The sequence below is a fragment of the Temnothorax nylanderi genome, unplaced genomic scaffold (assembly GCF_030848795.1).
Source record: "Temnothorax nylanderi isolate EJ_2023f unplaced genomic scaffold, tnyl_v1.0 TNYL_tig0151_pilon, whole genome shotgun sequence".
NCBI classification, from domain to species: domain Eukaryota; kingdom Metazoa; phylum Arthropoda; class Insecta; order Hymenoptera; family Formicidae; genus Temnothorax; species Temnothorax nylanderi.
Window position 1 is genome coordinate 86,324 of NW_027249213.1, and position 27,828 is coordinate 114,151.

At 34.8% G+C, this 27,828-nt stretch overlaps 1 protein-coding gene across 2 annotated transcripts in view; it reads left to right on the top strand.

The window, feature by feature from the left end:
• Positions 1 to 27,726, top strand: part of Fkbp14 (peptidyl-prolyl cis-trans isomerase Fkb14) — a 65,721-nt gene extending 37,995 nt beyond the window's left edge. Inside the window, exons 2-4 of one of the 2 annotated variants that reach the window (XM_071714975.1) lie at positions 22,614 to 22,777; positions 25,445 to 25,569; positions 25,963 to 27,726. In XM_071714975.1, coding sequence (XP_071571076.1) covers positions 22,614 to 22,777; positions 25,445 to 25,569; positions 25,963 to 26,151 — 478 coding nt within the window. In that variant the 3' untranslated portion in view covers positions 26,152 to 27,726. The remainder of the gene's footprint in view (positions 1 to 22,613; positions 22,778 to 25,444; positions 25,570 to 25,962) is intronic. The other variant, XM_071714976.1, reaches the window with a different exon arrangement.
• Positions 27,727 to 27,828: the final 102 nt, after the last annotated feature.

Here is a 27,828-nt window from a genome sequence, read left to right on the forward strand (position 1 = left end):
ATAAAAGTGTTCCCGCGTAAAATATTTTCGATTTTATTTTAGTTTATAATACATTCATGAAAATTAAAAAGAAAGTGATACACAAAATTAAAAAGGAAATATACCTCCCAAAATTATTGTCTCAATTACTTAAACTTTAAGTTTTCTTTATTAAAACATAAGTACAAACAAAATTTTAAAATATAAAACTTCAAAATATGTCATCAAATATGTCAATCAAAAGTGCAAAATATATGTTTACGTATAAAATTTCAGGCTATATCTGTTATGATGGACTAGGAAAAAAATCGGAATATATTTACATAAAAATAGACTATATGTATATCAGCGTCAAATGACTGTTCTTTTCTTGAGTGACAATTACCTGGCACCTTAATGGCTTCGCATCTGCTAGATATGCAACAGCGAACAACTTAGTGTCGCAGAAACCCGGCTGGTAACTTAAGGGTCGTTTCTCAAAGCCTCTCGGTGTCCCAGGGGACGTATGAAATCTTAATATCCCTTATTACCCTGTTCTAATTAACGGTCCTCGCGAGCTCTTGGATAACGTATTTCTCATTTCAGCGGACGAAGATACGGTTACTGTATAATGAGGCTCCAGACCCAAGTACTTGAACTTCCATGAAGATAACCGTGAACGATATTTTGATGTCTAATGATCTGAGATAATATATGCAAGTTGTTACGCGCTCAACGTGCGTAACGCTAACTTCGATTCATTAGCGAGGGGTTAAGGGCTCTCGTTATTATACATTACTTACATCACACATGTGGAACATTTTATTTAATAAAATGAGCTTCGTTATATGTTTTTAGCTAATATTGATATAAATCACGTAGGTTTTTACTTTTTAAAGAAATTATTTGAGATAATACATACAAAAAAATCGATGCATATAATAATTATCGATTTAATATCTCGCTTATCGCGAAATTACACAAATTAATTTTTATCTTAACCTATAAACGTTTGACAATTTAAGAATAAATAAGTATAATATTACTATTAATGTCATTAAAATTCTAACGTGATAATAAATTGATTGTTGTCTCTAATATTTGCCAGATGTTGATGCAATTAACCCGATGAGAGAAAATCAGCATGTTTGCCTTTATAGAACTAGGTAAATTCCAAAGATACGCCAGACATAGCATGCAAAATTAATCGTTTCCCGACGCACATACGGAGAGAGAGAAAGAGGAATGAATACCAACGATTTCCCTGCGATTATTGCCATCGTGGAGGCAAGCAGATGCAGCTGCGCTATACGCGCCCCCGTTGTCTTACATCCGCGCGTCTCATGCACGAGCGAGACACGGGATTTCATAGGGTTGAGTCGCAACCCGCCGCCTCGCCTGCTAGCTCATGCTAGCTCCGCAGGATATTCCGCGCGAATTCACGGGAATTGCAAATGCTTCGCCATCGCTCGCTTCATCCCCTTCGAGAACGAAGCAACGCCACTTTTCCCCGGGCGTGAATATGGAAATTTCATATGCGCCAGCTGCACTGTTCTACAGACTGATGAGCAAGAAACAAGCCTTGTCCTTCTTGTAGGATAATTCTTTTCTCGGCTGTCATATCTTACGATCGGTATCACGGTATCCCGCGAAATGATTATTTTATTAACCTGATTCCCACAGGTTCGCGAATGAATTAATCTTCTTGATCGTCGACGAATGATTTTAAAAAGATTACTGGAAAATAACAAATACAATTATAAAACTGAAGAATTGAGCAATCTATTATTACTTTGCGATAATAATTTGCTAATTACATAAAAATAGATAACATGTACCTATAATTTTACCACGTTTATTTTATCTATATATAATATATTTAGTACACGTAATTGTTTATTTGAAAGAAAAAATGATAAATATTTGTACTATATATATATAGTAATATATGGGTTATGGACTGCCAGTTCCTCTTTCTAAACTCTGCTTTTATTCTACTCGTAGTTAAAGGCAATCATGATGAATTTATTATTGCTGCATGTCACAGTGGGAATCGACTGCATCGCCCGAGCATTTATATCGGAGCGTCTTTAAGAATGTGGAGATTTCGTGTGCAGATGGGCGGAGTTTCCATAAAGCGATTTACGAGCGTCGCAGATTTACCGCATGAAATTATGCCCCGCGTTCTCCATGGTTTACGTTGACTTATGACGTCTGCGGAATATCATTTTTCCCCGCTTAAATTATGCCTCGTTATTGTTCCAGACGTACGTATGTGAAAAGTCATAGAGAAGCGCATTAAGCCATATTATAGAAATATCTTTGATGCTGGTCGTATATAATAAAACGATTGAATTTGACTAACAAATAGCTTTTAAACCATAAGATCGCTGGATAATCTTAAGCTTTCTTTGCTATGTGCTCTCTCTCTCTCTCTCTCTCTCTCTCTCTCTCTCTCTCTCTCTCTCTCTCTCTCTCTCTCTCTCTCCTCTTTTTCTATTCTTAATTTTTTATTTTTAAATATTATTTGATAAAAGAATTAATATAAAATAATTAAAATATCTGAAATTCTATATCTAAATTCTATATCTCTTTTCTCTATTACAGTATTTGTATAAATACTTTGTTTCTTACATTCTGATAAATTGTTTTAATAATGCATTAAATACCCTAAACATACATATAATATTATATAAGAGGGAGAGAGAAAGAGGAACTTTTATTTAAATTACCAGAAATGTTAAATAACCAGAAAAGATGTTTATTGATTGAGTTTGGCGATAATCTTAATTATATTTATTAAGCAAAATAACTAAAATGCAAATCATCACTAATCACACTTTATTTTTGCACGCTTATTATAATATATTCATCTGAGGTGCGTACTTGTGATTTGGTTGATGAGTTCAATTGTTACCTCAATTAATCATTTTATTGAATTCTGAAAAAAAATATTTTTATATAAATTTTACAACAAACATTATACTCTCTTTTCATTCAACAATAAAAATAACATGGAAAAAGTTATATATTTATTCATAACAAAATAGTCAGAGGAAATGATGAAAGCAACTTTTAATAAGCCACAAAATTATTATTAACATGACGTATCAATCTTGTAGAGCTCGTAGTAAACTTTAATATCTTCTCAACGATAAATTTTAATCCAACTATCTTTTATGATCGCCATCGTCGAATGCAATAAAAATCGTCGGTTTAAAGGTATTGTAAAACAAAACTTGTTTTTTTTTCATGCGACGTTATTACGAGTTATGGAGTATTCGACGTATACGCATGCATAAATTTCACTTTTCATCGGACGCGCGAGGGCGTATATATAACGACGTCGTTTTCCGGATTATAAATAGCGGTGTCTACCGACGGCTGGATACCGCGAGCCAGAAAAACTGCAAACGGGAAACGTGGACTTTTGTCGAATGTAATAATAATGCGTCTAATGGAAACTTTACGTGCTAGCGTTAAAAAAAAAGTACCGGCCAACGATACCGATGTTTTTTTATCTGCCTTTTTCAATGGCATGTCTCGCAACGATGCACTTTGTAATGAATGCGGTTGTACGATGCAACGTCGAAAGGAAATCCGATAGGGTTTGATGATAGCGCGCTTTCAGCCGTAGGAAACATAAAAGTTAATAGTACGTTATATAGATATCTAAAATAATGTACATTACTAAAGATATAATAGGTCTATACAATTAGATGCCACAGATCTAATTAATTTATAAAACTTATTCCTTTTTCGAAAGAAATATTCCTTTAAAGCTTTTATTGATCATTAAGTTATTTAATATATTTAAAAATTGCAATTAAAATGCTCTTTGATTACATTAATATTATTATTTGTATTTATGCATACACACATACACATATTAGATAATTCGCCTAATCTTTTAATTCCACTTTGCCCCACCAGTAGTCTATTACGCTAAATGCAAAAAGGAATTTAGATTACGAAGGAATTAACTTTTGCAAGCCGCACGATGTAGAAACGTGTCTTATCAAAAATTATATTTTAGTCACGAGATAGTAGAAAGCAGAGACCAAGGCATACGATGCAAATCTCTACAAAAAATTCAAGACTTTTTGTCTACTCTGTTGTATTCACGGTGAATTTTAACCACATTGCATATTTTTAATTACATATCTGAGTATATATACAATATTTTTAACATATATTTTTTTAATGTTACTTTACATATTAATTTATGTCAGTTTATATTATTTACAAGATAATATATTTATAATTTTAGAAAATTTAGAATTTTATTGTAAATTGCACGATATACACGTGATAAAAAATCGAAATTAATATAAAACTTTATTTTAACCCTTTAACAACTGACTTTTTTGCAAAAAACACTTGATTCATGGTGGATTGAAGTTAGCAGGTATAAAATATGTTTAAAAAAATGTTTTCACAATTTTCCTACTCTCTAAACTACCCCTACATGTAAAAGCTACTCTTAAAATGTAAAAACAATTTTTTTTATATTTAGAGCCTACCTTCCTCTTTAAAATGAGACCTTAACGAAGTTGGTGTGATTTTTATGGTTGATTTTTATGGAAGATATGATTTTTTAAAGTAGGTGAGACGTATGTGTCCCACTGGCCGTTAAAGGGTTAATAAAAAATTATACTTTTTTATTTTTAATTTCTTAATATGATGTAATTCGTGTAAAAGTATTTATTAACATTTATTACTTAATATTATTTAACTTTTTGCAGTTGAACGTATTTTATACTTTACTTATCCGAAAACAACACAGATTTAATAAAAATAACGATCTGCCTAAGTGTGTTTAACACATCAATGGCACGCGCGTCTTCCGTTAAAAAAAAAACCTAGTATTTCCACCGCGAGATAACGGAGGCAAGTGGGACCGCGTGATGCGAATCTCTGCGGTTTTATGCGGTCGCAGAGGGGCCCTCGAGCGAGCGAGGCGGTAATGTCCACCGCGTGAGGCAAACTGATTCCACATCGGATCGCCGTTTTACTCGCGAAAACGGCGGTCGTTTGCCATCCGTTCGTTCTTCGTCCTGGTCAACTCGGGCAAATATAAATTTAATGACGAGGGAGCGGGGAGGAGAAAATCATGGTGACCAGCGGACGTTGAAATTGCGTCGCTCCGTTAGCTTTGTAAAATTGCACCGCTGGCTGTGTCGTTGCGCGGAAAAAATCGCCGGAGTCAGCGCGATATTCGCCGAGAGTCGTGAACATTTGAAAACATATACGAATATAACATTTAAATCTGGCGAGAAATGTGCAGTCATGTGCTTATATTAGTCTTATAGCAGATTTTTTTAAAATAACGATCAAATAATTTCGAATTTTATTGCAAAAGGCACCACTACAATAAAACAATATTTTAACGCGTTTTAAATATTTATTTGTTAATTACAAAATCGGTTTAGCGTATTTCTGTTCAATTTGTAGGTTATTTAAAAGATTCCAGTAAACTGAATTAAATCGAACAAGAATGGCCAAAAGGAAAAAGTGAACTGCAAACTGAATTACACGTACAGGACACAACCGCATGCGGAGGTAATCTTACACAAACGTGCAGTGCGCGCGCCATTGTGTATACAAATTAATTTTCCGCTTCTATACCCGGATGTGTCAGACACAGCGCCGGTGGCTGTATCAATAAAAATACTCATGCTTGCAGTAATTAGTCTGTCACTAGCAGTCGCTAGCTAGAATAGACTTGACCCGTTTACTATCTAGTAAAATACCTTCCGCGACATTGTGAAATAACAATCTAGTCGATTTTTCATCCGGTCGTACAATCGCTGTCATTGTCATCCACGCGGACATTTTTCTCGTTTTACAGCAGACTCGCGTAATTTTTTTTTTTTTTTAATAGACACGTGCATTTTCCATCGACAACTTTTCATCTATCTTCTCCACATCGCCCCTTTATATTTTACGAGTAGGAGTGATATATCACGAAACGCATTTATTTATAAATGATGCAATCTAAATTTTTTGCATTTTTAGCATTTTCGGCGAAACTTTTGCATATTTTTCGAAATAAAATTCATTGATATAACATTCATATTTGGAATAGCAATATTATTTACAGATTGAAATTCAAGATATAGTAGGTATGGACTATTGCGTTTTTATCACAAAATGTAAATCTACACAAATCTACACGTTAGTCATTTCTTATATCATAAAGTGTCAGAAAGATTAAATTATTATTTTACTCTTTTCTTTAATTATTATACACACATTTTCTAACGGGATACAAATATGATAAAGTTAAAGGGCTTTAACAATAATAAATGGAAGTAAGACCCACAACCACATTTTATCACAATTTTGAATTTTTGTCCCGTCAGCTTGTGGCTCGCGATACGTAAAAACTTTCTGTCGGTTTCGCAAGGAGTCCTTTCCCAGGCTCTTCTTAAGTCTCGGCTGTTCGATCAAGTAGAGGAAAGTTTTTTTGTTCATTAGAACAGAAAACTTTCGGTAGCCTTATGCGAGACTTTCAGCGAGACCTATTAGAGACCTGCTAATTCCGCGATTCAAAACTTCATATTCCCTGGCGGACGCAAAGTCCGCCACGGTCCTTATCCCTAAAGGGATAAAGTTTTCAGAAATCCATTACCTTCTTCTCTTCCAACGCTGATCTGATGCCGCTACAGCCGAATATCTCTACTGCTACATCCGGACAATGTTTCCGATCTCGTGAAGTGGGATTGCCTTCCTGTTTTTAGGAAGATTTCACCGGAACTCGGGTTTCATTAGCACGAGAATCTCTCAAGCTAATAAGCATAAGAGCATATTCAGTTAGAAAAATTCCAAGTAAACTCAGTTAGGAGAAAGTTCTAAGACACATGTGTGACATAAATTTTAATCATTTCCTGATCATTCGATATCTATTAATTAAACTTTCAATGATGGGAATAGTAAGAAATGCAGAAATTACAATCGGGAATTATTTTCCTTGTCTTGAGTCGAATTCAGCAAAGTATAATTATATAGAGCTGCCTTAATTTTTTATTTCTACGAAAACTCTGCACGAAAAGTGCTAATTAGATTGGTGAAAATGAAAGGATGTAGACCTGGAATAAAAATCCGCGGAGACTCACAAAAGCGTTCCAGTCAATTTAACAATAGTGAACTCTTCAGTTCCGCAGCAGCGAAAGAAACTTATTTTACTGTCGCTATCAAAAAGCTTGCGTTTTAGATCATTTGTGTAGGAATTTAATAGTCTTTTAATAACTTTATACTCTTTAATAACTTTATTTGGTTTACGTAGATGAATATAAGATTGTCTTGATTAATATTAGATTAAGATTATATAATGTAGACTTTGGGATATAAATTAGCACAGACATTTAATGCAATAATGAGATGTGATTGTGACACATGAACCTCGAATTTTTATTCGGTTGCACAAAATTATAGCAAGATGTTATTTAAATCTGGTATTTTTAATAAATTGCGGCTTAAACGATTATAATATAACAGAATCTGCCCTGTCATCCTGACGCGGAAGAAAATGGATGAACCTAGGGTGCCAACGCACGACGAAATGAATTTGTCTCGGTTCCGTGACACCGTTTTCCATGGACGAGCTTTACTCCAGTTTGCGCGACGTAGAACTCGGACATGCGGCCCCGTTAGGATTTCCCATGCGGGACGTGCATCACGTTACATACTGTGCGGCATGAAATATGCAATGCTATCTACTGTTACCTCTACCGCGGTGCCACGACCTGTCTGCATCCTATTTTCGAGGCCACGATCACCGCCGTCTGACACTTAAATCGGGTTGTGCGATCTTATGTCTGTACTCGAATTCACTTTCATTACGAGAACGTATAATAACGTAATGAATTATTATGAGAAATAATTTATTTCGACGCTATATTCAAATCCGTCGCTGTAGAACCATATGAAATCGTTGCAATCATTGATGTCGAAAATATTACAAATATAATAAAAATTTTCTTACATTCAGATTAATGCATCCTTTTATTTTTTAATATTCTTATAATAAATAATGTACATATAAAAATTTTAGTTAAGTATCTTATATACTTAAATAAATTCTCATGAGAATATAAAAATGAACTTTGCGTGAGACATTCATGCTTGAATCGTTGAAAAATTTCGCATATTCTACTTCTATATACCTAAATCTATCGATTTCTCCGTCCCTATACAGACCTACGAGGTATAGACTAAACTCCATGAAAAACATCCGGACACACATTGCCAATTAAAAAGCCAATTTCCACCGGTGACCGTCCGTCGACTTTTCGTCGCTAACTATAATGCATTTTCTGCGACGTATAAAAGCTTTCGTGACCGCCTGCCTGAATACTCAGTTTATTCACAATTCTATTCTGCCACGTCGCCACAAAGATTTCCCGGGGAAATTTGATTGCTTCCTACTATGTACATACACAGTTTCGCACTCATACAACATTGACGCGCGTCGTCTCGTTTTCGCAGGCCTCGTCTCTAGCTGCGCTAGGCAAGCTGATAAAGTAAATCGGTGCGTGCACGTTCACTGGCGCGATGCAATTAACACCGTTCACAGGGTGCTCGACTGGTCTAACGAGCTCCACCACCTACGCTTCGCGACACATAGTCGGCGACAGCGTCAGCATTCTTGCACGATGACGCACCGATGCGTCGCGAATCGACGAATGACATTTTTATTATTATTTTTTTTAATTGACGATCGAGATTCGACCGACGCATTGGAGCCTGCAAAAATTTTATAACGCAAGCATGGAGAAGATACCATTTATTTCGATACTTTATATCAATAAAAAAATATTTGTTATATCAATACACGGACATTTATCCATATGTCCGTTTCATTGACGCCATAACATTTTATTTCAAATAAAAAATTGTATGTTAGTTTATTTACGGCGCACTGCTACTGATATTTTGATTGGAATTAACATCTTTTAAATTGAATCGATAATTGGGAGAGAAAATATGTATATAAGGTGTGTGATAGGTAGAAAAAATTATTTCTTCTCTTCTCAGCGTTTTAAGGATTATTTCTGTTTCCTGAGTACATAATATAAAGTGCTCTTTTGACGAAGTATTTATTAAAATAATAAATAATAAATAATATGCGCGTATATTTCATAGTATATTTACACTTATTCGTACAAGCTTTGTTTGAGAAGAAGACAATTTTCGTCCTCCAGGCGTAGAGTTCATAGCGCGAACATCCTCGGATTGTCTCGGTAAGGATATCTGCAATTTCAAGTAAAGACGAGATGGCTGCTCAAACCGGACCGACCGCATGGAAGTCATTTGCGATTCCCAGACGCGCGAGTCTCGACTCCCTTCTCGTCTAACTTTCAGCCGAAGTCTGGTGGAAGACCGAGTGGGCGAAGAGGGAATAACGCGTTATCGCCGCGGATCTATGGTAACTGGTTTCCCTGCCGGCGCACTTAGGGCAACTCGCTGACGCCCACTAGCCCAGCAGCAGTGGCTGTATGTAGTAGGCGCCAGCAACAGATAAGGGCGCAGTCTATAAATTAATTAGCCTAAGTCTATGGGATGTGAAAGCCGCATGCGCGCTCTAGGAACCTATCTAAATCTGCATTAAGCCACCCCCGCCAGACGAGCACGCGGAATTTACAGCAAGGTACGACATCGTCCCTGCTGCACTACTGCAGGTGCGACGACTAGAGCGTTAAGAGGACACGCCTCCTATTTAACTTGTTAATATTCCTCCCAGAGCACGCCTTTGAGATCGCGATTAGTGACCAATGGCTCCGAAGTACGCAAAGTTTCCATCGATGATAGACGACATGAGAAAAACGATGGGGAAAATATAATGATAAATTGAAACATTTGAATATTAGGCATTCATGGAGATTATCTTTCCGTAAGATTTGAAAGAAACGAGAAAAAGTAAACAGATAAAATAATATGTAACATTTTTATTTTACACGTTTTATATAGATTAACAGGTAAATGTTGAAGTAAGAGATTAAATATGAAATATTAATTATATCTTTGTAAAACAATTTATAAATCTATTAAATTTATTAAAATAACTAAAATTTAAACACACTTAAATAATAGAAAGATTGAGAAAGAGATTGTATCATTAAGAACGCATTAATTATAACATAATCATGTGGTCTTAAACTTGATAAATAAATCTAAATCTTGTAAACTATAATAAGTATAATTTTTATATTACTGTAAAAAGGAAAAAATGTCAAGCTTATTACTTTGCAGTTAGTAGACAGTAGACAGTAGACTATAAAAAAGCTTTTGCAGAATTTTCTCTCGTTTCATAAGTTGCTAAGAAGCAGCGGAAGAAGAGCTGGAAGTATAATAGCATAATAAGAAGATTAACTTCGAATAATACCGCAAATCTTAACCCGCTATACGACTTTTACATTGTATGAGATACTATGCGCGCGATAATAACTTCGAGAAAGAAAACTTTGCAACAAGACGTCTCAACCGCTGAGACAATTTTACGCCATCTCGAGGGATGCCGTATGCCGTTGTCGTGTGACAGCGCGTCCCGAAGACACCCCTTAACGAAAACGGGGAAAAATAAATCAATTAAAAAGTCAGGGCGAGAAACGAGATGAGGATCATCCGATATTTCGATACAAAGATTCTCCCGAAAGAAAGAAAAAGAGTCTTCTAATGAGTATGAAACTTTATTGATAGTTCACGGAAGGCGTCACTTAATTCGATGTAACTTTGTCGTTACGCGGCCGCGCGAACGGCGAAAATAAGGAGATGGCGACGAGTCGCGATAAAAGTTCAAACGAGGCGGTTTTCCCAGCCGTGCCAACGCGCCACGCGGGGAAACGTGAGAGCGTCGTCGCGTCTTAACAATCGGAACGCTTTTCGAAAAACTTTTTCAATCTGTGCGAAAGTTTATAGTAATTTCCTGTGACGCAGTTTGCGGAACTTCGGGCCGTTTTAAGAGAGAGCTTGCGAGACGGGGAACGCAAAAGCGGGAGGATCGTCGCGCCGCCGCGCCGTCGCCGCGCATCCATTTCTGATCTTTTATCCTCGAGGACCAGGACGGTCGTCGAGCCGCCCTTTGTCGTCCGCGAAAATTGAGGCGCCGGGGGTCTTATGAATATCTTATGAATGCATATAAGCCGCCACCACGGTATTACACGGTGTCGCCGTGTCCCGGATAAGACGCCGCCACTGAAAAATGGCCCTTCTTACTTATCCCACGAGCCCTTGATGGGGGCCGATCCCGGCGTCGTCTCGCAGCAACGTTTTCACTTTTTCGCGCGTTACGCCCGAGCACGGCGGCTAATCTGCATTTAACATTGCGCCGCGACGGCGACGCTTTATCAGGTTGTTTATGCGAAATTCTCTTGCATTACGCGGACCAACCAGAAGCCACGTGAAAGGACGAATAAATCTGTTACCTTCCAGTTCTTAATCCTTTAGATTTGTGATGGCTATTCATAAATATCACAAGCAGGATATTCCATCGTCCAGTTTAAAAATTGAAATGATCTATTATCGAGTTTAGACATAACTGAAATATGAGATATATATCTTTTAATTGGCAAAAATTGAAATTTTTCTTAACGCATTTGGCATAAACACAATTTGAAACAGTTAACGCAAAAAAGAAATTTCTTTGTATAAAAAATCTTGCATGCTTTAATTTACTAAAATAAAAATTGTTACAAATTTTTTTAAGTGTATCCTTTTGAATATTTCTTGCTAACTTAATAAATTGCAATTATTGTGGTGTTCTAATATCTCTCTTTATGTTATCTTTTTAATAAGATAACAATTTAGTTAACACAAAAGTGAAAGAGATTAATTTTTTAGACACGCGTTCGTATCTCCGCAAATGTCTTCGATAAATGACAACGAAGAAAAATATGGATACGCAAGACTTCGTTTCAGAAATGGAGAGAGAGAAAGAGAGACAGATAACGTGGATTATCTCGATCTGTATTGTACCCACGTCGTGATAGATCGATATCGCGGATGGTTCAAATTGATAGCGGTACAATAAAAAGTTTTTACAACGTACGGACGTAAAAGAAATGCGCGCTTTGTAATAAATGGACCCGGGTATTATTCCTACGCGGATGTAAAATGCATTCTGTTATTCGCGAGAGGGACATATTTCTGTCACAAGTATCAAATGCACCGAAGCATGTTTTAATAACTTCCTTTAGTCTGCTGACTAAAATTAAAATAAAATAAAAATATCGGTGACTTTCTGGCTCTAAACAATTTATAAATAAATTTTCTGCGTTTCTACAAATCAAGTGATAAATTAAATATGTCGTAAAAGATAGGGAGGCGATGAGTAGCAGGTGTGCGAGAACGAATTATTTTAGCTTGGTTATTGAAAGCTTAATTAAGTTGCGCATATTTTACTTACCATCCTCTGCTATGACGAAGTGTAATATGCAAATTTTGGTTTCATCTTGTTCCACTTTTTTATCGTGAAAAATAGTTCTCAACAGGAAGGGAATTTTTACGATCTCTTCTAAAATTTATACATACATGCTACATTTTTCATAAGAAATTATGTTATTAAAATTAAAAAAGTAAATTTATAGCTATTGTCTTGTAATTTTATTTTATTTTTATCATGCAAGTAGTATTATAAAAATTAAAATTCTCGTAGGAATTTTGTGTAACTATCAAATTCTGCAATGTTTTTTCCTGTGATTTATATCAGATTATATGATAGCAAAATTATAATTATATTTAGGGAGACTGTATATAAAAAAACATTTTTTATAAATAAAACATAGCGGTTTAATGTGCGGTTAATGTTTTTTCTTTGAATACTAAATGAATGTCCGGATATCCAGGCCAAGACTCAGTCAGGGTCGACACTTAATGGTGTAATGAATTTTTACGTTGTTGCTTGTTTTTTCCAACATAACGACGACACTTTAGGCAAGTCGCATAAGTGATCGCTAAAAGTGATATAATTAATAATGACTCATAAATAAGACATTACACGTAATATCTCAAGCAAAAGTTATCTGCGATTACCTTGTGAAGCATCTTCCTTTACAGCTTTTTTATTTAAATGTACAAGAAGAATAAATCTAAAAATTTCTTCATTATTTTTTAAATAAGATTAAATGATAAAATCGTTCTCAGTTATATTTCTGCTTTTTAGTTGCTTATTGTGATATGATACTCGCTTACTAAAGCAACTAACATTGAACATTAAAAAATTGTGAAAAAATATAATACTTTACTACATTTTTATTCAGAAAAGATCAAATTTAGATATATGTATACATATTATATCAAGGTATTTGCAATTTTAGTGTACAGTGCTGCAATTAAATATGAAATAATAACTAATAAGAAATATATATACTATGGTACGATAGCGGACATGTCATCTCTGCAGACGGACTGACATTTCAAAGAACAATCGGGACTCTCGCCGCCTTAAAAAGTAAACCCTCTTGGCGTGCACTCTATCAATTCGGTGGACAATGGCGAAGTCGGGTATCGGTGAGAAGCACTTTGCAATCGCGGAGACAGGGATAAGAATGGATTTCACGAGCTTTCGTCCGGGCGGACCTTATGAAAAGCTCAAAGAGGATCCTCTCCTTTTCCGTTTTCCGTGAATATACGTGGCCACGCGTCGCGCCAGCATATAGCGCGGCCTCGATACGTAAAACCGCGCAAAAGTGCTGCGCTACCAAGGAGGAATAAATTTAAATATCCCCGCGGCCCTTTGATATGTTAACGAGAACCGTCGCGGGCAAGGGGAGCGATATTCTTTGATAGGGATTCTTTTCGCCCCCGGCCCTCTTTTTCCTGAGATCTTCTCTTCCGGCCAGTCTTGTCCCTCAACGTCTATACATTATTTCTGACTTTTTGTGGTCTAGTCTATCCCTGCCTTCATCTCTCTTTTTCCTTTTCCTCTCTGCCTATCTCTATCACTTTCTCTTTCATCCCCCGTTGGTATCTCCGTGTATAGCACGATTTATGTTTCCAGAGAACGTCTCGCTCCACCTGTGAACAAGTATATGCAAATGCCATCGGAGAAAAGCTAACTAGTTTTTCGCGCCCGTGTCTTTTCCTCTTCTTTTCGTTTCTGACAAAAAAAATTATGTCTTCCATTTCTGTCACAGCCGTTGCTTGTGTTACCTCGTTCTTTCTCTGCTTTTTTTATTTACACTTTTTCTGTCAGTTCTTCTAAGGCTGCGTTCGGGGAGCGCGCTACTAGCGCTATTGCATCATTCTATCTTTATCGCTCATCAAGTGTAGAACAAGGATAGAATAAGCAAATAGCGCTAATAGCGCGCTCCCCGAACGCAGCCTAGGAATCCAATTTACTTAGTTCTTGCACCAAAATATTAATAAACAATTAATTAAAATTTAATAAAGGTTTAATAGACATATCATGTATTTTTCACGCGTAATTGTAATCTCTGATAATTACAATTAAATAATTATTTTAACGTTCGCTCGCAAAATTTTTCTTAATCAAAAACAGTCCTAATTTTTAAATTACATTTAATCCCGCTTACTGACATTTACTCTTAGTACAGTTTACATGCCTATTTCACGTAATACATATTAACGTATGTACAAGCGACTCCCGCGGGAGTATCGTTTGAATATTTAAAGATATCTTACCGCGATGCAGAACACAGTGAGAGTTCACGAAGCGCGTGCACAAAAATGTTGGAAGAAGGATGACAACGGGATTCGGTCCTTCGAAATTTTTTATCTTTCCGTGGCCAGAAGTCCCAGAGCAATTGTTTCGCCCGCTTCTCTTAGCGTTTTGTTCCTCTTTCCTTCTTGATCTCTTTGTTTCTCTTCTTCGCGCTCGCGAGCGTTATTCCTTGTGCGCTCGTGACATTTCACGAGAATGTCTATTCGCCGTACGTCCGGAACTCAGACGTGCTCGGCCTTTTTTCGGTTTTCTTATCCTTTGTCCTTATCTCTTATGTAATCCGTACTAGCGTAATTTGTAATTTCCTTGGCACACCAATGTGCCGCCTATCGCGTCTATTTAACTTGTTGAGCACTTAACAGAAAGTATTCGGAAACCTGAAGATGAAACAAGGTGTCAGTGTTAAAAATTCTGTATTATAGTAAAAATAAGAAACGTTTCGGTCCTTTATCGGACCATCTTCAGTGTCGCATAAAACTTAAGTCAAAGTCGGTAAAGTTAATTGAAAAAACGCATGTTTATGCTCGCGTGTAAAATATATAGGCTCGATGCTCCTTTTTATTCGATTGATTTTTAATCTTGTGAGCCTTTTTATTATATATTTTACACGCGGGCATAAACATGCGTTTTTTCAATTAACTTTACCGACTTTGACTTAAGTTTTATGCGACACTGAAGATGGTCCGATAAAGGACCGAAACGTTTCTTATTTTTACTATAATACAGAATTTTTAACACTGACACCTTGTTACGGCTCGATGCTCCTTTTTATTCGATTGATTTTTAATCTTGTTAAAACCATATAAAATAGGGGTAGAATTTTCCGGGGAGTGCTATAGAGTGTATAGTTTTTCGTTATCTATTTTCTGGAAACCGATTTTTTTAATTTCACCACCCGTCAGAATTAGAAGAATTAAAAAAATCGGTTTCCAGAAAATCGGTAACGAAAAACTACACACTCTATAGCACTTTCCGGAAAATTCTACCCCTATTTCATATACTTGTGGTAAAAATTCGGTCCAATAGTTTTCAAGTTAATAACGGCCAAACATACACCACCCGTAAGGATTTTATATAATAGTATAGATAAGCGATTATATAAATATGCGAATACTTTACTCATCAAATGCGCCTGTTTCTTTTCTTGTTTACTGATATGATAAAACAGGTAAGTCAAGTGGGTCTGGCCGTTGTTTTACAATGCTTGCTATAGTAGATTTATTGTAGTGATTGTGGCGCAAAGAGATGTGCGCTGTTCTATTGAGCCGAATATCCGAGTTCAAATCCGACCAACAATCGTCGGTTTTTATTCGATCACCACCTCTCGGAAGGTAATGGCAACCCACCGAGAGTATTTCTTGCCACGAGCACCCCTCTATATTTAAGGACTGGTCCTCTAGGTTGGCCAGGTTAGAGATTGGGCGCTAGGCTAACAACTTTCCTTTAAGTAATCCAATCTGCAAAATAAAATTGCATCTAAACTGACAGCTCTGTATTCATGTCGTTACACTTTGATTCCTCAAAATATGATTGGCTCTGAAAGTCATATCTTTCAGATTTTTCTTGTATGGAAAAGTTATATAATATCTAAATAGTAAAGTGTTATTATATCTTATGATATAAGTAAAACAAATAATTACTTATCAAAAAATTTGCCTATTTCTTCATTTGTTTGTTCAGCTGATAAAGGAATAAGTCAAGTAATTCTTCACCTGGCTTTAAAACGCTTTCTATTATATATCTGCATTGAAATGTAATGTGATTAAAAATAGAATCCGAACAGTAATTTCTTAAAATATCACAGTTGTAAATTATCTTCATGCAAAATACAGTTGTAAAAGTCAAAATTTATGTATATAGCAAGCATTTTAAAGCCGGGTGAAGAATTAGTTGACTTATTATTCCTTTATCAGCTGAACAAACAAATGAAGAAATAGGCAAATTTTTTGATAAGTAATTATTTGTTTTACTTATATCATAAAATATAATAACACTTTACTATTTAGATATTAACTTTTTCGCACAAGAATAATTTACAACTGTATTTTACGTTGTACAGCAACTAGTATACACATTGTAGAACAATATATATTTCTCAAAGTTATTTCCGTTATTATTTCTTTTTCAGTTATTTCTCTTGAAAGTTTTGTAAACGCAAGATTGAAGATTTGACTTTTTCTTGAATATATTGTATTGAATAACATGTGTGCGTGTTCTCTTCTTTTTCATAAATATTCTTCTTATATAACGTAATAATTGATGGAAAAAAACAGATGGTAATCGAGATAATAAACTTTTAAGAAATTTATTTGTGTTATCCATATACAAAAAATTATAAAAATGATCAAATTTTTAGTTCTCCAATAATTAACTCACAACTTAGCATCAATAAAGAGTATTTAGTTGTGATCGGTTTGAAGGCTTTGTATTGCGAATTATTTTATTTTGTCTACGTTAATAGAACCAATTACATCAATCATAAAGCACCTTTTACTTCTCTAAGCTTTTTTATGGACCATCATGGAACGTACAAAACTGCATCTCGTATATGTACTCCGAATTATCCTATAAAATGCAAGAAATAGCTAATTCATCGGAAATAGCCATCTCGTCGCTAGATGTATCTATGTTGACAAGTACGATGTTGGTTTAATACTAAAATATATGGTTATAGAAGTCTCGCCAGTCAATTAACTGAGAGAAGTTAAATATCGCGTAAAGCGATAATTTTAACTTTCTGTTAATAAAATAATTATATAAACCCAGGATGACGTGTATATTACGGTACATATTACCTTATTAGAAAATGTTCAGATTGAGATGCATCGAGAATTATCACGCCTAAAATTATATTTCTTACTTGCAAAATTTAGCTTTAATATTATTTTAAGGAGTTTAAATATAGAGATTTTCTAATAATTTTATATTTGATAGTTTATTAAAGTGTGTTCAAGTAGAAAGGTGCTCTCAATTATAGAGATATTTTTGCTCAAAATTAGATCTTTTATAAATTAATTTTTAAACATATATAGGGATAATTAAATTTCTTTTTTGCCGAGAGAAGTTTCATAAATGCTCGAGAGTCATTTATCGAAGAATAACATTTGTTTTTGTCAAATATGTTTTTAATTGCCTTGGCTCATTCAAATATTGTCAATATACGTAACATTCAATTTAATTGCTTGTGAAATGAAAACTGTCTCGATACGGTTAAATAAGCAATATTTCTGCCTGTTGAGAGTTATGTTTGATTTTTATGTCTATATACAATTTCAACGTTTTATCATCAATACATCGTTATATTAACAATCAGTTGGGCAAAAGACATCGAAACGCAATGATCATGTCTCGTATTGGCATTTTAGTTACGCTCAATACTACATATAATACGTATAACGTGAATAATTTGACATTACTTTTAATAATACGGATGCATTAATGGTGTATGAACAGTAATACAATTATATAGTTATTATTTATTAATGAACTGAAAATATCTATAACTTGTGTCACCATGCTCTTTAGAATTTAGCGAAAAGTTTAAGAAAAAAAGGATTCTGCGCGTTAAAATTCTCTCGAGCATTTCTAACAAAAGTGCTATACATATACTGCCATATGTAGAAAAAAAATACAATTAGTCATAACATGATTTTATCATCGATTTTAACATATGTTAGAATTATTTAGTAGTCATGAATAATATGTAAAAGAAGTTTACAATAAAAAAGTCACTATTATTCCTTGGTTTATTTATAAACACAAATATATCATACAATTTTTTTTTAAATAGCAACTATATAATTTTGCGGTAAATAAAGTCTGGAGCGTTTATACATACATACATACATAAATCTCAATGTTTTTTAAAGTGAGTTTTAGAGTTAAGAAAATTTTACGATGTCCGCATCTTGCTTTATTAAATATTTTAAAAGTATTTGAACTCTTTATACATTATTTTCCCTCAAAAATGATTTTTACATATTATTATATTATAATTGTAAATTACATCTCTTTCTCTCTCTCTCTCTCTCTCTCTCTCTCTCTCTCTCTCTCTCTCTCTCTCTCTCTCTCTCTCTCGACAAATTATTAGTGTCAGAATAAAAAAATATTTAGTATTGTCTTTTCAAGAGACATTGGCTACTCTCGTGATAAAATATTGATGCTTTCTCTTGAAAATGTCGTATAACCGTCCAACAACCGATAATGCATCAGGCTGGTACCGCTTTTATACATGTTGGAAAAACTATCGTGCTGTTCTGCGATATCGCAAATCCGGGATAGGAGAACCAGAAAATATTTTTCGATAGAGTCAATGTGAAACTACGTGAAATAAAAATACTGGTCATGATCGTACCCTCATGTATGTATACGTACCTATATATATAAATATGTATGAAATATATTAATAAGAGGCTAGATCGAAATGGGATCGAGTGAGATAAATTTTGCTTTTTGCATAAATACGGGATAGCTGGTAAATCTAGATTTGCGTGTTGCAAAATAAGAATATAAATATTATTAATAAAATTATAATAAATGCGTATTACAATGACAAATGTCATGGAAAAGGCGCGTTATTTATTAATATGGCGAGTCACTGGAAAAGTAATCTGCCCTCATGATAGGGACTTCGTAGCAAGGTAGCCGAAAACCAATAACGCTGAAAATTGACTATATCATCTGCACTCAGGACGGCGGGAAAAATGATCGGCCCGATGATATTGCGCCCACGATACTCAATATCGCTTTTCCCACTCGCAGTTAACGTATATCTTGATAAAGTGAAATTGAGCCATACGGAAATCAAGTTTAAGAGTACAAGAATAAGTCTGAATGAAAAGGATCGTTCATAAATATCTCCAGTAACTCGCGATAATCGGCAATAATGGAAATCATAATGAATATTAATATTAAAGTAATGAATCAATTGAAAATAAGGAGCATAGAGCAACAAGGTGTTTAATAGCGTTGAAAAACTTGTATTTATGATAAATTAATCTACAGACGTTTCAGTTTGTTGCTAGACCATCCTCAGTGTAGAATTACAAAACCGGTAAAAGAGTAAGATATAATATGCATAATTATAATTACAAAAAGAAGCCGTAAAATGCATTAATATAATTACACTAATTATGCGTATTGCGTCTTAATTACGAATTGTCTTAATTACAAATTTTTTATCTTTGAGAGAGACTGTCTTGTAATTATATTTATGCATATGATGACTTAACTTCTTTGACTTTTCTGTGTAATTATAATTACGCGTATTATGTCTTAATCTTTTACCGGTTTTGTAACTCTACACTGAGGATGGTCTAGTAACCGAAATACCTGTAGATTAATTTATCATAAATACAAGTTTTTCAACGCTAACACCTTGTTGCGGCTCTATGCTCCTTATTTTTAATTGATTTGTTAATCTTCTGAGCCTTAGACACTTAATTAAAATAATATTAATAAATAACAATAAATATAAATAATAAATATAAATAATAATATATATAAATAATAAATAATTAATAAGTAAATATAAATAAATCTTCTTTATTGGTTTGTCTTTCTATAGGATTATGTGTGTGTTACGTATATTTTTAAGTATGATCTGCACTCCTCTTCTTGAATATTTTTAAAACACAAAAAAGAATCACAAGAAGAGAGTTATACATTACATTGCAGCTACAGTTTATTCAGAAAATGTAATGCCTTTCTTCCATTCTTCATGTTTATCCCGAAGCGAGAATATTATGTATAATGAAAACGAATGAAAGGAATGTTCAGTACACTTTTATTTTTCAATATAATCTCCACGCAGTACGAGCTTATTTTACCACATGCACAAGTGGACGAAGATTATATTATATAAAAATGTGTGTAGACAGAAAATCTCCTTTAACTAAGTAAAATTGTTATATTTCCTATTAAAAATATTCCATGAAAAATATATTGCATTTCTGATGAGAAAATGAGAAATCATAAAATAATGGGAAATCCTATCCTTTCTGGATTTCTTTACATATATCGCATTTCTCTATTAAATACTCTAGCTCTCCGAGGCTACACCTCTTTTTTTAATATGCCCCGGCCACACTGGTCGCCACCCCAGACGAATTCAAAGTCTCATAATTTCAACTATAATGCACGTAAAAATTCATGAAACATCTTAAGGGTGTTGTTCAATAATATGTATGGTACAGAACCCGAAATGTGCTCGAGGAACAGAAATATTGTAATTTTTGGTCGCGATAAGGAATATACACCGAGGCCATACTGGGGTGGTCACCACCCCTATAATAATTTTCAAATGTTTACCAAACATAACTGACATGGCTTACAGCCTTTCTACTGCGCGGATCTTCGAGAGAAGGACCCAACTAGGGATCCGGGGCATTCTTGGATCTTGGATATGGAAGGACACTGATTATAAAATCTATCTTAAAAATATTTGGCCCTGAACCTTTGTTGGGGTGGCCGCCATCCCATGTGGCCTCGAAGGGCTAGAAAATTTGAAATATAATCCATCGTATATAAATATATATATATATATATATATATTGTAAAAATATATTGTATACAAAGATACATAAATAACAGAAACTTTTTATATACGCGTAGATTGTCTATATTGCTTATGAAGTCACTTTAACTATCCAACTTTATATTCCTTCTTCACTTGTTTTTTCCTCTGAAGTTTACATAACTTATCTATTCACATATTTTCAATTCTTAAGTCAAATTTTATTACACTGCATTTTTACATAATTTCACTCGATTTATATTCGTGCACAAAGGCTTTCCATATGACTGCATTTGATTGCATATGTCGCATGTTAATTTCAGCTTGTATGTGCGCCGACCTCGTGCCTTAATCATAACCGTCTGTGTCGTGATGCCTTGAACGAGACCCAGGGAATGACGCGCAGCGTCGGTTTTGCCTAAATAGTTACCGCGCGCAATATAAATAGATTAGTAAATTAAAGTATGTGAGAACATTTCTTCTTTATACAATAGAAATATTTTGTTCTGTGTATGTGTTTGCATGTCATATTATGCCTGCTTTAAAAAATACTATGACTTCTTCCTTTTGCAAGTATAACAGAACTACAGAACGTGCTCAGCCTTTACTTGCATTATGCATAATTCTCCTGACATAAGAAATCGTCAGTTTTTGCATTAAAAATTATTGCCAAATCTCTCTTTTTCTCTTTTTTATCTCTTTATTTTTCACTCCTTCTCTCTACGTTTTCCAAACCGACAAATTGACATTTCCAGTAACGATCTAATCCTTTAGACTTAGCGCGAAATATCGAACATAGTCATGCGAACTGCATTCGGCGTTAGCACAATAGTGAATTCTTGGCAAAAGTTCGCGGTGCAGCGAAATGGGACTTGATTGTTCCGCGCGTTTTCCAATTAGTCGCTCCTCTCCTTACGCCACCGTGTCGCCTTTAACTCTCGACATGAATAAATCGTCGCGAAACTCGTTACAACAAACGTTTTGGTGCCTCGCTTTGAAACGAGGAAGTTTACTGTAGTTGACGCGATGTAATGCGAATAATTTAAAGACTGAGTATGTTCCGTTGTAATTGAAAAAGAAAGAATTCATAGTATTTTTTAAAGTAGGCATAATAATTTGTAACCACATACATACAGACGAAATATTTCTGTTGCAGAACAAAAATTTTCTCACATACTCTAGTTTACTAATCAATTTTCTCAAACAATACGTTTTATGCCAATGCATCGCGATTTAAGAAAAAGTGTTATGAATAAAAGTAACACTTGTTCAAAGCTTAATTTTCTGCAGAAAAAACACACACACACAATCAATCATTTAATAAGCAATATATCTTCGTATCTCTTGTATCTTGTATCTTGAGATATAAAAGAATCCATTTACTTAAAGAAATATGTTTCAATTTGATATTTTATATAATATAATTTTAAGTAAAATCGTTCTCTTTTCTTGTTGCAGTTTGGATAGAGATCAACCGTTCACCTTTCAGCTTGGCGTAGGACAAGTTATTAAAGGATGGGATCAAGGTCTCCTGGATATGTGCGTAGGCGAGAGGAGGAGACTGACGATACCACCTGAGCTTGGATACGGCGAGAAGGGTGCTGGAAATGTTATTCCTGGTGGTACGATGACATCTTTTCATTATTTCTAAATTTTACTTCATGTTTAATATTTATATTAAACATGTTTATATTTAATAATTTGATATTTATATGTAATATATTTGCATTAATATTTGCGTACAAAATTATGTCGCTTAATCTTATATATAATATGCTTATCCTATATATAATTCTATATATATATAGGGTATATATAAATTAATAATAGATACTATAATTTTACCACTCTTCCACGCTCGCGAGCCAGTGTTTCTCTAATTGTTCCAAGCACTTCTGCCAATCGAAACACGCGCCAATAGGTGTATATTCGACAATCAACTGGACTTCAATAGTGTACGTCGCGATTAAAAGGCGTCACGCTGACGTGAGCATTTTTTAAATTACACGTGAGACCATTTTTACGCGCGCGAAAGGATTAGCGTGGAGCCGGCGGAGAGGAAGGGGAAATGGACAGTACCGGACAGGTCGATACAAGGGTAGTCGTTAGTAGCAGAATCGAAGTTAAAAATGCAATTGCACGGAAATCCAATAAAGCATCAACCATTAAATTGAGCATCGTTGCCTGGCTTTCGGCAACGGCGGGATCAACAATGATAAACGATTTGCCTTTTTCGCAGGGCCCTCGCGGCCTCGCGCGCGAGTAAATCGCCTGTTACGCTCTAGCCTCTCTGTTTATTTTTTAATTATTTTTTAATTACATGATTTCTCCACGGGTTTATTTAAAATCGATACGTACTTCAACTGGTTAAATTATGATAGTCTCGCGAATCTGTAATTATGACGATTTTATTGAAAATCACTGAATAATCATTTTTTCGACTAATTTTTATCGTAGAAACATTGAAGTATATAATAATATTTAATTGATAACTAAATATATTTATTTATACATAAAAAATGTATTTGCATAAGAAGCAGAAAAAAATCAATGTACATAAATGCCGTACTTAGCAATACAAATATACAAATGTAATTGTACAATCACATTTGCTATGACTCACGTTTGTTATGTAGTAGCTCATTATATATACATGTATGTCAAGGACGAATTTACGCGCGTTTTTGAACTGTTTGGCGAATTATTGCCATCGAAATGTCCTTCCTCATAGAATACGATGATAAAGAAGACTAGAGGGAAACGCGAGGATTGGAATATTCCCATCATCCCTCTCCATTTCTCACGTTCAATTTCCACGGCGACAGTGGCCGGTTACACCGAGCAGCGCATTATTATTCGCCGTATTAATTTCACTCGTTTAAGTAGTGAATAATTAAGCGCCATATTTCATTAGGGCCAGCTTAATCGCGACGGGACCATCCATAATTAATGGCTGGACGTGCCGAGCGCGCGTATGCATTCTCTACCGCGCCGAACACTTCGTTAGCCCCTTCCCCTGCCGAATTTGCTGGTCATTGTTATTTCGGATATCTATAGACACCATTATTGGCGATCGAATTTCTGTGTGTATTATTATTAACGTTTGGCCGTGTCTAGGTGTCTGCGTGTGTAGTGTACGTATGATTAATTATAATGTTTGTTCAATTCTAAATTTAACAATGTATTTTAGGTTTTTTTTGCTATACAATTAGTATTTTTGAATACCGAAAACTTCACAGTGACAAGTTATCTATAATGCATTGTATCATTGTTATAATTACCTGAACTTGGTAGAACTTTGGTAGAAAAATTATATAATAGAATGCTGTGTAAAAGGTATGATACACTTTTTATTATACGCAGGAGGGAGGGAAAAATAATATTTTAAAATAGACTTGAACTATTTCCATGAAAAAATTAAGTTGTCCACAATATTGACGACAAGAAAACATTTTAAGTAATGCTAACACATTAATTACATTAAAGGGCTACTTCAAAGAGAAATAACAAGATAACGCAGAGGAAGATATTTATAGTATGTAAATTTGTACAATAACCATTTAATTACAATTAAATTTTCTTTTTTATAAATTATTTGCAATTTTTTCAATTATTTCTTTCCTTTTCTATCTCTATTGTTTTTATAATTAGACTGAACTGTGAATTAAAACTTGTATTATTACGCTTTTTTATTATGTCTTTGTGGATATAGATACACTTGTCGATTTGTCACTTTACTCTGTACATATATAGTCTATATATTCTTCACATACATCCGCCAAAACGCGTAAAAAGCTTTGTGCCTGACAGCAGATCGATGAGTTCTAAAAATGATTTACGAGTATTTGCCAAATCGAGATTAATAGTATTTGCAGAAAATGGATAAACCTCTCGAAATGGGAATCTTCTCGCATCCAGATTTATATCAAACATGCTTTTGTCCAGTGCGTTAAATCATCCAAGATATTAAAAAATACCTTTGTTTTACAAAATAATTTTAATTTTAACAAAGCGAATAAATAAGGTTTAAAAAAAGACATTTGCGAAGACATTTGAGAAGATAAATTCTTCTTCGAAATCCTGTGTTTATTTAATTTTAAGCCGTACTAAAAATCTTACAACATTTATATTAACAATATAATACTTTAATTGGTAAGATATAAAATTTAATATCTATTAATTAAAAATTATCTGTTCTAAGAAAACTCTTCATTTTTGTTTTATTTACATTTCCATAATTTATGTACATTATGCAGGCTATTAACATGAAAGGTTATTGTTGATTTCAGGCGCTACTCTTACGTTTGAAGTTGAGCTCATGAATATTAGCGATTCGCCCCCAACCGCCAACGTCTTTAAGGAAATCGATGCTGACAAAGACAACCAATTGTCCCGCGAGGAGGTGAGAGCAATGGCAAGATCACTTTAAGTTTTTATTTGGGCCATTTGTGGTGCTGGTCGTAGAGAAATAGTGCTATAAACATTTCGTTACACAAGCTATTATTATTTTTATAAGCACGGTCCAAATTACGATGTTAACGACATTTATTTTTATTTTGAACGCTTTAGATAGAGTCGTATATTATCATCTAAAAACAAGAATAATTTACAGGGTATTAATATGCATAATAATAATCGTAATCCGCTTAAATCCTCTATTAAATTAAAAACTTAACAATAAATTTATATTGACCTGTATATACAATAAATTTATTTATACTGTCCACTCCGTGGACACGCTACAGTCACGCTATTTCCTATGCATCTGTTTTAGTTAATCGGTACGGTGAAATTTTTTTGTTCGCAGGTGAGCGATTACTTGCGGAAACAGGTGATAGAAGCCGAGCAGGCTAGCGCTAGTGAAAATGAAGACGTGAAAAAAATGCTGGCCGATCACGATAAGCTCGTGGAGGAGATCTTCCAGCACGAGGATAAGGACAAGAACGGCTTCATCTCCCACGACGAGTTCAGTGGGCCGAAGCATGATGAGCTCTGAAGTCTTCGTCCCTCATCATCGCGTCTCCGAGCGCCCGTTGTTGACGTCGTCGTCGCCTCAATCGTCGACGACATCGACGCGCCCCGCGCCACCACGTGTTCACCTCTGTATAAAATCACCTCTTCGAGTCCCCTCTCGGGTATTCCCGCAGGATCCACTGATCGATCGTGCCGAGTACACGCGTGCTCCAGCTCGCAAGACCGAGCGAATTTACCAGCAAACTTTTCCGATACAGCACCACTGATACCAGCGTCAGCGGGATACGATCCTCGGGAATCTCCGGCTCGTCGAGTCGTACTCGTGTCCTTGATTTCAGGAAACTTACAGGAGTAGGTGGACATTTTTTGATTAACAACGAAGTTGGAAAATTCGTAAAGTGAAACTGTTTTCTGAAAAATGCGGAAAAAAGTCTCTGGGAATTTTGAGAACTATTTGATGGCCCTAAGTAGCTTCAAGAGATTTCTTAATTTTTTTAATCCGGATTTTCTAAAGGATACGATTTCACTCGTTCGGAATATGAGCCACCCCATCGTAAACGCACAACATTACTCGAGAATCTGCAGGGGGAATCTCAACTGATTTCCGGCGTAATCGCCATCTAAACCTTTCCTATCCTAGCACATCTTGCTAGGAAGATCTATACAATCTTTGTCGCTCAATAATATGTTTGTTTTATGGTATTTATCATACAATCTCTTTTTGATAATCTTTATAACGCTACAATTATTTCTGTAGTTGTTTAATTTTTATAGTTAGTTTACGTTGAGCAGAATTATGATTTTTTTACCAAATAAAATTTCTGATAAAACACAAATTTCTTGTTGCCTGGTAAATAGTGAAAAATATATATCAAACCAATGGTCTCTATTAATATGAATGTTCCGTTTTTCTATTTTGTCATTTTTAACTACTCTGAAAGTTTGCCGAATTTCAAAGATTCATAGCGAAATTTTCGCGGATATTCCTAAGCAGAAAACATTCCGGCGCAACGACGTCGTTGTACATTTTAATACGATATAACAAAAAAAGAAAAAGAAATACACGGGTGTCTGCTCGAATGACTGCACTGTAGTGGCATAAAGTGAGAGGCTGTGTATGTTTCGCACTATATATATTATATAAAAATATAAAGAGAGAGAAAGTGAGATTGTGATGATAGAGCGAGATGAAGGTGTGACGGAAAGAATGTTTTTTCTACATGATTATAAATGTTAGCATAACTAAAAGGCATCGACGTACGGTGCCTGAAAATCACACGCATTCTGTCCTACTCTAAAAAAAAGCTTTCACCAACCTGTCCCAGTCATAACGATCCCTTGCTCGAGAGTCTCTCTCGCGCGCGCGCGATATTCACGTAGGAGACAAGAAGAGGATGACGAAGAAAAGGAGAAAGAGGAAATATCCCGAGGATGCGTAGTGGAGATGAATATGGTCGCTTTTACGCGGGCATCCCCCTATCGTCGCATTATTACATTTTAACTGATACGTTTTTATTACTACATTATATTGTATGTTGTTAAAGTTGGATGATGGTTAATAATAAATCGTGTGTCTCGAGCACAGTTTGTTATATAACTACCTCTTTCAATTTCTGCATCCCTGTCTGAAAGTTTACTTTACTCGCGGCAGTTACAAATGCAATAAAATATTTCGTAGAAATGCGGTAAAATTTTATAT